The sequence below is a fragment of the Adiantum capillus-veneris genome, chromosome 8 (assembly GCF_014529385.1).
Source record: "Adiantum capillus-veneris isolate H3 chromosome 8, ASM1452938v2, whole genome shotgun sequence".
Classification (NCBI taxonomy): Eukaryota; Viridiplantae; Streptophyta; class Polypodiopsida; order Polypodiales; family Pteridaceae; genus Adiantum; species Adiantum capillus-veneris.
In genome coordinates, this window is record NC_140938.1 from 48955772 (window position 1) to 48968803 (window position 13032).

The following is a 13032-nucleotide window of genomic DNA, read 5'->3' on the forward strand; positions in this document are numbered from 1 at the left end:
GTCCAAATATGTTAGCACAGTTTCCACGTGGAAAGTATTTAGTTCTTTGCACGTGAGCCGTGTGCATAACATTAGTCATAAGCATTAGCAAGTACGGTTATGAATATACGGATTTGAATTTGTTTTTGTTGATTACATGCACACTAGGTGTTATAGATCCTAGTGTAGCAAAGGATAATTTGGAGAGCGACATACACATTCATGACATTAGTAACTTTTAAAGGATTTCACATTATACGTGCAATCTCTTAATGAGATTAATTGTAGATCTATCGATCACCAATAGAGGTCACGGCTCGGTTTGAGTGCTTGTAGATCAGCTCACTACAATTAATCAAGATGGTTCTTCCTATAATTTTTTATTATTTAGCAATAATGCAAGGAATTGTGATCCCTATTTTCCAGTTATTTTGGAGGACTTTCTATAAACAGTAAGGAAACACACCTCAGTACTATCAGTTATCCAGAGAGGATAGACAACTTACAAGTGTCAATCTTGTGCTAAAGGATATGCTAAGCGCGTACATTAGCACCAAGTAATCCAATTGAAAATGTTATCTCTCTAGTCGAAGTTTGCTTACCATGAGGCAAAGCATATTGTGAGACTAAGTTCAATCTCTTCATGTTTAAATCAGGTTCTCAACCTAAACATCGGTTATGGTGGGGTTGTTTATTAATGATTAAGTCAAGGACTTATACTTTGCTAATGTTACGTCAGCCAGTTACTTTCATGGAAAGTGAAAAGAGGTACTCTTTTAGACACATCTTACTTGTGATGACTCGTTTAGCATACTCAAGTGAGTTCTAAATGGAGTCTATATGCTATATGGGCGGATATGGGTCGGTCACACCAAACGACTGCAATGGGACAACAATGCAAAAAATCAAGATGCTCTTCTTGATTTCATTGAATATCCTACAGAACTGTGTTTCGATCAAACGGTTACCTAGATCCATGACGGATGCCACTATGAAAAATATTAGTGTTTTTGAGAAGAATTTTCCCACTTTTGTTTTCAAGGACGAAAACAGTTCTCCAAGGGAGGAGTAATGTAAGGCCAAGGTGGACCCAAGCCAAGGGCCAAGTGCTAAATGTGGACAAGGAATTCTAGATATAGACGGCCAAGCGCTATATAATAGGGTGATAAGGCGGAGAATCCTTAAGGCAGTTCCCTTGGGTCTCAGAGGAGCAACTTGAGCAAGAGGTCATTTATAGATTAATAATGAAGGAAAATGTGATTACCAAAACTCCTTAGTACTATATGGCGACCAGTTAAGTAAGAACCAATAAACAAACATGTAGACATCTAACTATGTTTACTCGGATGCCACCTAATATAGTTCAAAGGCCTACAATAAATAAGTCTCCCCAAACAAGAGGAAGGGCAAACGAAAAATATGAAGCTTTACACGTTTGGAAATTTGATGCACCAAAATCTAAGAAAGGAGAGGAGGAATCTAAATGGTGGGAGCGACCTCTTGGAAGCTTCTGGAAGCTATTCCATATGAAGGTGTCGCAACGGTTGTACACTCTACATTGGCGAAACAACAATCAATCAAAACCCCAATGGCAATACCTATAAGTATTGACCCACTAATCTCATTTTGAGCCTCTTGAGACACTTGACTCTTGTCTCTTATAACTTTAGACTTTTAGCTCTGACAACACTAAACTTTGTATCTAAATCTAAACCAATTGTATCCATGTTTAATTTGAATTACATTATGAGTTGCCTCTTATTCAATGTCTCATAATGTGAACTTGTCTATTCATTTCATTCAACTCAACTATCTAAAGTTTGGTACCAAGTTCATCTAAATCTGTATGTCCAATAATCTAGTTTACACATTCTGTGCCATCTGATTATCTAACATCTAAAATCTAAACCTTCAACTAGACTTGATACTCAGATTCCCTATTCAATTACTTGGAGTCTAGCTCTAGAACAACTATCAAGCTCTAGCTCATTCCAATGGGGACCTCGTGATCAAATACACCCAAAGAAGATGTGATCCAAAATAGTCTCCATTCCTCTCCACGAAGACAAAAAGATGTAGCCATAATCCAAGCTTTTGACCTCCTAGAAGGAATAGCAATGCTTATATGTGGACATAAGGTGAAAAGAAGAAACACCATCGTCTTCCTCATCTCCATCTCATTAAAAAATAATGTGACTTTAGTGTGCTTCCAAAGAGCGAAGGATTAAAAAAAAAGGAGGGCCTTAATACACTCATCCAACTTGAAATTGATAGCATTATCTTCAAAAATCTAAAGATACCTTTCCCTCTCTATCCCAAAATAGGATTAATGTTCATTTCTCAAACTCCTATTGCCTATGCACTTGAGTACCTGAGATGCACTTGTAGGGCCTTGATATTGAGATACTAAACCAACACTCCTTTAAAGCTCAACTAGTGAACACTACTACATGGATTGAATCTTGAAATTTGAGTCACATTGGGCACACATGGTCCACTATTCATTGGGCAACATCTTGTAGATTATTGTAACATAAATGATTTCATAATCATAAAATGAACTTGAATCCTATGGTGACATCTCTACACGTTATGTAATACCATAATTGAAAGTGAGGCTCAGTCCATAAGGCACTCTCTCAATTAGTAAGTATGTGAGACTAGCAAGAAGCCATTGGTTTTGTTGCAATGCAATAGATTGTCTCCTTTCAATGAGCATTTCAATCAGGCATCTTCAATAATAATGCCTATTTCTTTGTTAGAGAGAAATAGAGACAACAAACAGAGAAAAACTAAGCTTAACCAAGCCTATTCCATCTCCATCTCCGTCTCCTTCCTATATCTCCATCTCCATCTCCGTATACTGTACAACAATGAGCGTCGTTTTTTTGGCTAAGAGCTCACCATCCACCACGTCCCTCTCTCTCTCGGTCTCTCTCTTTGCTCCATCTTGAACAGGTCGCACACTCGTATACACTAAACGACGATGAGTTTCATATATACGACTGGGAGCTCACCATCTACCACATGTCTCCCTCTTATACAACGAGCCTTCCGGAGGACGGGGGAGAGAGGGGTGTAGAAAGTTTACGGTAGGGGTGGTAGTAACAACTCAGCACGCCACCAAACGCTTAAGCTCGAAAGGCGGGGATCGCCTTAGTATATACAGTAGTACTAACTGAGCTCGAAAGGCGGCTATCGCCATCTCTACCTTCGGCAAGCGAAACCCAGTTAGGAGAAGCAGGTACGTGAATTCTCTCATTTCAAGCACACTCCTTCCGAGTTCTCTTGCAATCCGCAGTAAAAGTATACTGCACGCAACGTCTCTTGCGCAACGTCTCTTGCATCGCGCAACAATTCTGCAGAAAATTGGTGTCTTTCTCCCCATGTAATCCTTCTGATGCCTAGCGCATTGCTGCAAAATCTGCAGGAAAGCAATTTGTGCAGAAAATTGGTGTCTTTCTCCCCATGTAATCCTTCTGATGCCTAGCGCATTGCTGCAAAATCTGCAGGAAAGTCCATACAAATTGCTTTCAAGTTCTCTTGCGGTGCCGTCAAATCCAGAGGGAACTGTCGGCCTTTCCACTCTTGCATGCCCCAAAATCTGTAACGCTTGTAAAGTTTCTGGCCCCGCCTTCTCCATTTCCACAGTTTCTTTTACCTTGCACACGCTTACTTCTTACTTCATCCACGCTTTAGAACAAAATTCGTGAGCACAGCTAGAGTTCCGCATTACAATGGCGGGCACTGAAAAGCTAAAATTTCCTTAAAGGACTAAGTTTTCCTAGCCCGAGAGCGCTATTCCAAAACTTGCAAGCTAATTTTCCGTGTTGCTGCTTCCTGCATGCAGAAACAATTGTGTACTGCTTTGTATACCAGGTTGCGTTAGCCTTCTTTCTGCTTTACTAGGCCTTGTTCGTCACCTCATCTAGAGCCCTTCGTGCCTACTGTCGAAAATCAACAGCATTTCATATGTAAAGAGATTTGGTTCAGCTTTCTGCTTCGTGAGGAAATGGAAAGGAGCCTCTCTCCTTGTGCGCCTTCACTGTCCAAACAAAGAACTAACAAAAACGCTTGCTCCTCTGAGATGAGTGAAGCCCTCTTTGGTCAGCCCTGCCTGTGTAATAGGAGCTGGACGCATGCATGATATAATTCTGCAAAGTTTAACTCCAGCTATAATACCTTACATAGAAAGGCTTTCGTATCTTTTCATGTTTCTTTAGCAAGACAGATCTCTTAACACATTTCATGCCTAGGCAAGAGGAGAATTGTTGGAAAGCAATGAAGCTAGGTTTTTCTAAAACAGCTGATTCTTGTTGCAGAAATGTTCCAAATCACATTGAAACTTTGAAAACGTTTCCTTAGCTTAAAATAAGTTATGACTTTCCTTGAATTTCTGCGCAGACTTCTCCCACAGACGAGATAGCAGCTGGGCTTGCAGATATTCGGAATGTTTTACTCAAACCAACTGTTATCTAGAAAGGGACCTTTTGGCCAAATATGGTAACATGCAACTCACAGTAGCAGCTCCAAGCTCATATTACTAATGCTTTAAATGATGGCATACCTGCTCAGCTTGCATATGGAAAATGGATAGCCATAATTTAACTCATAACACAGCACGATGAACCTTATATTCTTTGATAATTTTTCAGATTAAAGCTCAATTAAAATTCTACTTGTCCGAGCAAAGAGACAAGTAGCTTGGTTTTAAACGTTTTCTAAGTTGTTCAGGATTGCAGCAACCATGCACAAAAAGATAAACAGAAGAAAAGCAGAACAAATTGACATAGCAGAGATTTGGTAACCACTTTTGGCATTTGACTTTACAAATTAACATCTCCAAGAGCATCTATTTTGCATTTACAATGAAACGTGTACTGAAAGACGACAACACTGGTTGATGTCAGCGAGCAGATTCTCAATCCTGTTGTTCCACTGGCACTCCGTCTATCAGGAATTCTAATGGGTAAAAACCTGACAGCTTTATTACACTAACTACAGTAGCAAACAATTTGATCAACCAGCATGCTTATGCAGGAGGCGTAGTTCTCATATACAATCACAAAGTGAAATTTTTCTCAGGTGAGTCTTCATTTGCTTCTCTAAAGTATTATGCATGAGCTGCAAATGAAGTACTTCAAGGAAACTGGATCTCACCTAGACTCTTTAATCAATGGGTTTTCTGCAGAAGATGTCAACAATCTACTGGTAAGGAACCTGCCATGTTAACACAAGATAAGATCACCTGTCCTTACAAAAGAAAATTGCAGCATTTCCTTTCTTAACTCACAAGTTTCCTGCTAACCATAACAGATTCAGATTAAGCTTATCACTGCCACTAAAAATTTGGACACAACATCACTGCCAAAAGAAAAATCTCAAGCAAGGTAAAGTAAAGGCTTGACTTCACAGCTAATGGTACCATAGAGTGATGCTCACTGTGATAAATTTGCAACAGATTTGAGGCTATAACTATAGAATATGGGTTTAGTGAAGAACACAATGAACTTGAAAAGGAAATGCTACGCTCAATCACAATTGATGACACACAGACAGCACGGGTAAGTTTCTGCATCTAGAACAAGCACAATCTTGATTCTCCTTTGGTTATGCAAAAATTGTCGTCAGGTTGGTAAGTCCCTACTCGAAGGCATAATCCTTTCATTGTAGTGGTGGTGCTAGGGTGTGAATATGATACAAGTGGCCGTCCCAAGTCTCTGACTTCTTAGAGGCTATTTGTTTCCTTCCAAATGTCACCATTGCTATTATTATCTAAGGTATTGACCACAAAGAAACAAATGAAGTGCTGCACTATGGTTTGTGCCCATACATGCAATGAACAACACTGCGAGTAAGATTTTAGGCAGTGATTTGAGGAATATCTGAACTGCAGAAAAGATGTGGAGCGGTGACTGGATGAATGCTTGTAGGCAGTGATTTGAGGAATATCTGAACTGCAGAAAAGATGTAGGGTGGTGACTGGACGAATGCCTATACCAAGTGTGTATTGTAGACACAAGAACATGATAAAATTCTTCAGATGACAGGAAGGAACTGAGAGTGCAGGGGCTCTCTCCAAACCTGCTGGCTGTTATTAATCGTTACTATGCCTGCACAATGATTAGAAAGCTTGTCACGTCATGACAAGCATAGATGGACATACAAAGACCAAGGCATAAAAGACGATGCACAAGATAAGACTGAAAAAATTGATACAAATGAAAGCCAGTAGGCAAAACATCCTAAACCAAGTTAAAAGAGCCTTGGCAACCTAACGGGGATAGCAAACAGGAAACAGAATCCAGCTGGCTTATGTGATAGGCACCCAACAATGCCCCGAAGAGACGTCCTATAAGCAACAAAATAATACACGCTCAAAGACCAGCTCCAAGACAACCAAAAACGGAACATATAAGGTGATATGCATAATGCGACTGAACAATACATGCCAAAATAGATGAAATGCTGAAAAGGGAGGTACTGCTGCACTGCTGCTTTCTTCCCCTTTTACATGCAGATTGCTCCTTGCCTCCCATCACATAGAGCTCCAGTTCAGACCACCATGCTCTGCTGGTGACCAACAGCATGCCCGAGGTTCCCACTTACACAAATGCACCCTTCTGATCCACCCTAACCCTTAAGGCACTTCTCCAGCTAAGGTTTTGAAGCTCTATTGCTGGTAAATGGCTTAGATGAAGCCAAAACCGATCATGCACACCTGCAACTAACACTCGTTCTTTTCGCAACACACATTCCCAGCACACACGTGCACACACATAACACTCCATGCCTCTCCAGACGTGATGCTCCAGCTCAGGCTGCCATGCTTAGCCCCTAATCAGCAGCATGCATGAGGTTTTCACAAACACACTTTTTTTTTTTTGTATATCTTGTTGATGGAATTTGCATTTGGGAAACCTCAGAGAGAGGAAAACTCACGAAAAATAAGAGACAAAAAGTGGAGCACCATGAGGCTCCCAAGGTAAATCCTATAGGCATCAAGAGTGATGTCCCCAGCATCATGTGCAAAATGTAGCGCTTGACCAAGCGAGAATTTGAAATAGGGAAAGGGGTAAACATCAGTGCCTTGAAACATCAACGAGTTTCTACGGTGCCAGATGGCCCACAAAATCCAAAATCTGACCCAATTAAAAAACACCACAAACTGAGATTGCAGAGACTGGAGCACCCCAAAAAGCAAAACCATCTGTGAAAAATGCCGGTAGAAAAACGCAGCTGAAGAGCAGCCGACACTTGCCGAATGAAGGATCTAGAGCAGCGACAACCCTTGGCATAATTTCCTCAGCTTCATGGCATGTTAGGCAACACGAAGGTGCAATAAGCTGCCAACAGGTAGAGCTCCCACTAAGCATCGCCACTAGAAAATATGTTCCTTCAGAGGTAGATGACTCTACCAAATGCTAGACACTGTATGTTGCCACCACAAGGATGACTTGGAGAGTGACCAGCACAATCCACACATCAGATTGCAGGACAGTATAAACATTGCGAGCAAACGTGCCGTCTTTCCTCTGCACCAACAGAACTGGGGAGCAATAAGGCGAAGTGCTTGGTTGTACTAGACCTTTTTTTAGAAGCTCGTTGACTTGCTTTAAAGTTTCCTCTTGATGAGCAAGACTAACCCTATAAGAGCGTTGGTTTGGAGGAGAGTTCGCGATACAAATCAATGCGATGATCTTCCGGATGTTCCGGAGGTAGCTTATTCGACAGAGTATCCGTGAAACAATCTTTATACTTTTCAAGAAATTGAAAACGTTTAATTTCCAAAGTAGAGAGCGAACCCTCATTAGTGTTATCTTTTTCTCGTGCGAAAATTAAGTAAGCAAAAACGCACTTCTTTATTTATTTTTTAACGGAGATATGGCTTACAATAGGGAATAGCCAATTCCTTGCATCAACAAAAATTTTAATATTCTTACCCTCATGCTCAAAGGCGAGGGCCTTTTCTACATAATCAAAGACAGATTGCATATGGTAGTGCCATGGCATACCCAAGATGATATCAGATCCCTCGATGGGTGCCATTCAAAATGGTTCGCGGTCCTTGCACTCGCCAATCCGAAGATTGAGTTGTCCTTGCATGGGAGTTGCATTGATGGTCAACCCCTCGAATGTTGATCCCGAAGTGACTGGAGTTCCAAGCTGAGCCGGTGTGAGGCCCAAGCGTTCTACAGATTCTAGTGAGATGAAGTTGTTCGTTGATCCAGGGTCGTAGAGGATCAACACCTTCTGGTTATTCACGGATTCCTAGCCTTTAAAGAGCTGACGCTTCCCTTTTTCTGTTTTCGTATTCCCCTACACATTAGGAATGGAATTCAAGCTCTCGGTGGAACGGATTCCTTCTTCAATTGTTCCTTCTTCAAAGATGCTTGTTCCTGCTGATGTTGCCGAACTGGGCAATCGGTCTTCATGTGTCCTTTCTCACCACAATAGAAGCACCTTCCTTGCTCTTTGAAGGTTTGTACTTGATTCGATGTGAGATACCGGAGCCATTTGCCGGTACCCTCTGGCTTCTTAGGCCGATCCGGTCCTTTGGGGAACGCTTTTTACCTTGGTCTCCATGGTCATCATACGCTGCTCTTTGCCTTGCACGGTACGTGCTATGTTCCATGTGTCTGGGGGTAGGGGTAACGGTGGACTCGAGATCCTCGACAATGATTGCCAACTCCATCATCCGTTGAAGGGTGTCGTGTGGGTACACCTTCATAATTTTACTAAGCGGTGGTTAAAGGTCTACTTCGAACTTCCGCATCTTTTTCTTGTCGGAAATCTTCATGAAAAACGTAAGTTTCAGCGGGTTGCTACCTTCGGCACGATTTTCTTGATTCCCATCAACCTTTGTTCCTTGTGGCTTCTTGATTCCGTTCAAAACCTGTTGGACAGCCGGCATCGAAAGAAGCTGTTGCAATTCCGCGAGTTGAACTCATACTTGCTGAAGTTCGTCTTCAGCGGTTCTTTCGTGGCTCCTCATGCTTCTTCCCATTCCTTCCCGAAATCGTCCTCCTTTGCAGAGAAAGAGAGGAATCCGAGATGTGACACCCAATTACAAACGGGAGCGCACATGAATAATCAACAAGCTCAAAATAAATAATCTTTCAACTCAAAAGAGATGAGGGAGAAGATTGACGATTTGAGACTAGAAGATGGGCTTGTCCCCCCCTTAAAGAGAATCTTTATTTGGAAGAATCTTTTTACAAGCACAAGAACCGGAGTGAGCTCTCCGTTCTAATTCTTCAGACTCGATGGTCAATTCCTTCCCTTGTAGGAAATTCCCGAGAGATGAGCTCTCAATTCTATTTCCGTCTGTTCCCAAAGCGTGAAGCTCTACAGACAGTTCCCGATTCCATTCTCGGAATCTCTGAACATAGGCCGAGACCTTCTTGCTCCTTCTCCGTGATGGAGTACCTGCAAAGACGCAAACATGAAACAACAACTTGTATGGCGAATTCACAATTCATACTTATCGCTTCGAGTACGGGAAAGCGAACTCCGTGTACTGACTTCTCTCGATCGCTTGCTGATTCTCAGTGAAGGGACTCTTGCTACTAGCGCTGGCACATTTGGGAAACTAAGAGAGAGAGAGAGAGAGAGAGAGAGAGAGAGAGAGAGAGAGAGCGGGTTGATTTTATAGGCTCTTGCACACGGCAGGAAAAGTCGGTGCGGAGCCGGCTAGAATGGAGGCCATGGTAGGCACTATGCAAAGCAAACACAAATTCCTCACGGGAAAGCATTCGCTCTTCTCGGAAAAGACTAAAAAATATTCGACTGTCTCGTCCTCTAAGTCAAAATTTCATCAATGGGGTTAGTCAAATTCCCTGAATGTATCCAGAATCCCCGTTTCGAGGTCTGTCTCGTCCTCCAAGTCAAAATTTCATCGGTGGGGTTAGTCAAATTCCCTAAATGTATCCAGAATCCCCGTTTCGCATGTCCCATTAGTTGATGTATAGACTCAGACTTTTGTTCAAGGCAGTAATCTCGGATCTCTGTAGGGAGTCCGCAGCAAAACCGCTCAATCTGTTTCTTGAAAGTGACCTTCTTAAAGGAAGAGGTCGGTAGAAAAAAATCTTGCAATGAGCGTCCAAAGAATCGCCCGTGGTCATCCGAAGATGGTTCCAAGCGGTTCTTACATCTCGTTCGTACTTCTGAGTCAACCAAGAAGAAATAAAGAGCCGCTTGAACTTCAACCACTTGACCGGAACTTCTTTCCTCAAGGACCACCATGTTCGAGCATTTCCTTTTAAAAAATGATGCAGCCCTCCTAATCTTGGAGTGCTCTGAGCAATGCCCTCCAAAGAAGGCTATGTCAAACTGCTGGATGAAGGCCAAAGCCCTCAGAGCATCTCGGAATCCAAAAAAGGAGTCAAATTTTATCGATTGTCCACCCTCTTTAAATTTCTTTGTCTTCTTGCTCTTATCTTTGAGGAAATCGTATTGGTTGGCTCTGTAAAAGTGCTTCTTCTTTACATAAAACATGTGATCGTCAGAGTCCGAATTGTCAGAGGATGACTCCTCTGTAGAACTATCAAAAACTGGTAGGAATCTATTCTTCTTTGCCTTTTTCTTGTTCTTTCCAAAGCTTTGCTTTTTGCTTCGCTTCTTGCCCTTTCTGTCCTCCTCACTTTCTCCCCATTCTGTATTCAAATGAATACATCCGAAAAATCCGGATTTGTGTTGTACTCATCAACCATGTCCTCGCAGTTTCTATGATGAATCGCGGTAATAGCCAAGACTAGCGGCTTCCGAGAAAAAGCATTTGCCACTACGTTCTTCTGTCCCTGAGCATGGACAATCTGGAAGTGAAACTGTGACAAGATGTTAGCCCATCGCATTTGCTTTTCCGAAAGCTGCTTCTGTGACAAGAAGTAGCGTAAACTTTGATGATCAGAGTGAAGACCGTAAAATCGGCTCCGAGTAGGTAATGTCGCCACTGAGTAAGAGCATGGATATCCGCCAAAAGCTCTCTCACATAAATCTGTGCTATCGATTCTAGCCTTGAAAACAATCGGCTTTCATAGGCAATCACATGGCCTTCTTGCATTAAGACCGCTCCCAAACTACGACCACAAGCATCACAATATACTTCAAATGACTTTTGCAAATCTGGCAAAGTCAATACCGGTCCAGTAGTCAATTTCTCTTTCTGTGTCTGAAAGGCAATCACCTTTGTGGGTCCCCACAAGAAAGGGACTCCTTTCTTAGTGAGAATGCTTTGCAAACTTCCGAATGAACCGCCGGTAGTAAGAACACAAACCCAAGAAGCTTCTAACTTCATGAACATTCTTCAAATTGGGCCAATCACGTATAGTCTTAATCTTGGCCGGGTCCATCTGTACTCCTGCTGAGACGATGTGTCCCAAAAAGTGTATTTCCGGCAAGAAAAATTCACTCTTTTTGGCATTGATAACTAACTTGTGATCTCGCAATGCTTAAAAGACCTGTAGCAGATGGTGTCTATGTTATACTTCATCCTTGGAGAAGACTATAATGTCATCAAAGAAAGTGCCGACAAATGATCTTTACTCTCTGAAAATCCTATCCATCATTCGGTTGAAAGTCGCTAGAGCATTGGTAAGGCCAAAAGGCATTACCAAAAATTCATACAAACCAAAGCTCGTCCGAAAGGCTGTCTTGTAGACATCTCTCGGTGCGTTTAGGATTTGATGATATCCACTTTTCAAATCAATCCTGTTGAAACAAGAGGATCCCTGAAGTCGGTCAAGAATATCATCAATCCTTGGAATCGGAAATTTGTTCTTGATGGTGATTTTATTGAGAGCTCTGTGATCAATGCACACATTCTCCAAGATCCGTCTTTCTTTAAAACCAAAACACCGGAGAGCAGTGGAATGAAGTACTCGACCGGATAAGACCTTTTTCCAGAAGGTCTTTCACTTGGTTCATGATCTCTTCATTCTAGGCTCGGCTAACACGGTAAGGTGGCCAGTTTGGTGGTGTGCTTCTAGGAATCAGGTTGGTGGTGTGCTTCTAGGAATCAGGTTGGTGGTGTGATCCTCACGACGAGATGGGGACAACTCGCCTGTCAAGCCCTCAAAGAAGCAATTGACACGAGTGTAAAGAAAATCTTGGCGTTCTCTATCAAGTTCAGACATGTTCATTCTGTGTTCATCATTTAACTCTTTCGAGTAGATCGAATAGACAAAGACTGGATTTCATTGATTTGGAAATGGCCGAAGCTGATACAATAGGGACGGACTCGCCCTTCAATTTTACATCAAGTACAATTTTTTGGCCCTTTTCATTTGTCAAAGTTGCTTTCTTTGCCCGATTATCAACCACGGCGTTGTTCTTATGGGACCAAGGGACTCCTAGGAGGACGTCACAACCTTCCAAGGGCACTATGTTAAAGTCCTTGTATCCTAAATACCCCTGACAATGCAGCCGAAGTTTGCCAATGATAGGTGTACAGGCTATGTCCCGTCCGGGTGCCGCTAGAACTGCCTTTGTTGGTGGTCCCATCTTGTCGGGTGTAATCTCAAGCCGCGCCGCCAATTCCGGGGAAATGAAGTTTGCCTTGGCTCCTCCATCAAAAGAAATCAGGGCTTCTTGATCTTTCACTTTGCCCCAAGCTCGGCAAAGTTCTGTACTTTCATCAATCAGGCTTGGCTCAGTGCCCATGCAATATGGTACCAGTCCTGCTTTCATCTTGCCTTTTTTCCACGCTCCTGTCAAGTGCAACTGAAGAGAATAAGTATTTTGCTCAGATCTAGTACTCTGTACACAAACACAAGGGACACTTTACTTCACTTGAAAGAACTGAACTGAACTGAACTGAAAGAGAGAGACACGAGATGACACAGGGATGTCGAGTCCCAACCCTCAAGGGTCCCCTTGCTCTATTGCCAGAGCAAGTACTTTCTTTATTCTTGCACAAATGCTACTACAATGATGTTGATGCTAATGGGTACTCATACTATTGATGTTGGGTACTGAGGTACTGATGATCTATGTTGAGGACGACGATGTCGACGACGACGAGGTACTGCTAGGGACTATGTCGAGGACGGAGAT

The 13032-nt window shown here is 42.3% G+C and overlaps 1 protein-coding gene and 1 long non-coding RNA gene across 10 annotated transcripts in view; one reads left to right on the plus strand and one right to left on the minus strand.

Annotated features, from left to right (window-relative positions):
* Window positions 1-3035: 3035 nt before the first annotated feature.
* SYN1 (Rad21/Rec8-like family protein) overlaps window positions 3036-13032 on the plus strand; it is a 34151-nt gene continuing 24154 nt past the window's right edge. For 3 of the 9 annotated variants that reach the window (XM_086517896.1, XM_086517898.1, XM_086517899.1), the window contains exons 1-9: window positions 3036-3223; window positions 3410-3594; window positions 4384-4482; window positions 4722-4782; window positions 4890-4948; window positions 5020-5064; window positions 5171-5190; window positions 5296-5369; window positions 5441-5543. In XM_086517896.1, coding sequence (XP_086374022.1) covers window positions 3462-3594; window positions 4384-4482; window positions 4722-4782; window positions 4890-4948; window positions 5020-5064; window positions 5171-5190; window positions 5296-5369; window positions 5441-5543 — 594 coding nt within the window. In that variant the 5' untranslated portion in view covers window positions 3036-3223; window positions 3410-3461. The other 6 variants (XM_086517900.1, XM_086517904.1, XM_086517901.1 and 3 more) reach the window with 5 other exon arrangements.
* Window positions 4779-13032, minus strand: part of LOC147452104 (uncharacterized) — a 32037-nt gene continuing 23783 nt past the window's right edge. Inside the window, exon 4 of the long non-coding RNA XR_015188865.1 lies at window positions 4779-5199. This is a non-coding gene — a long non-coding RNA (uncharacterized LOC147452104). The remainder of the gene's footprint in view (window positions 5200-13032) is intronic.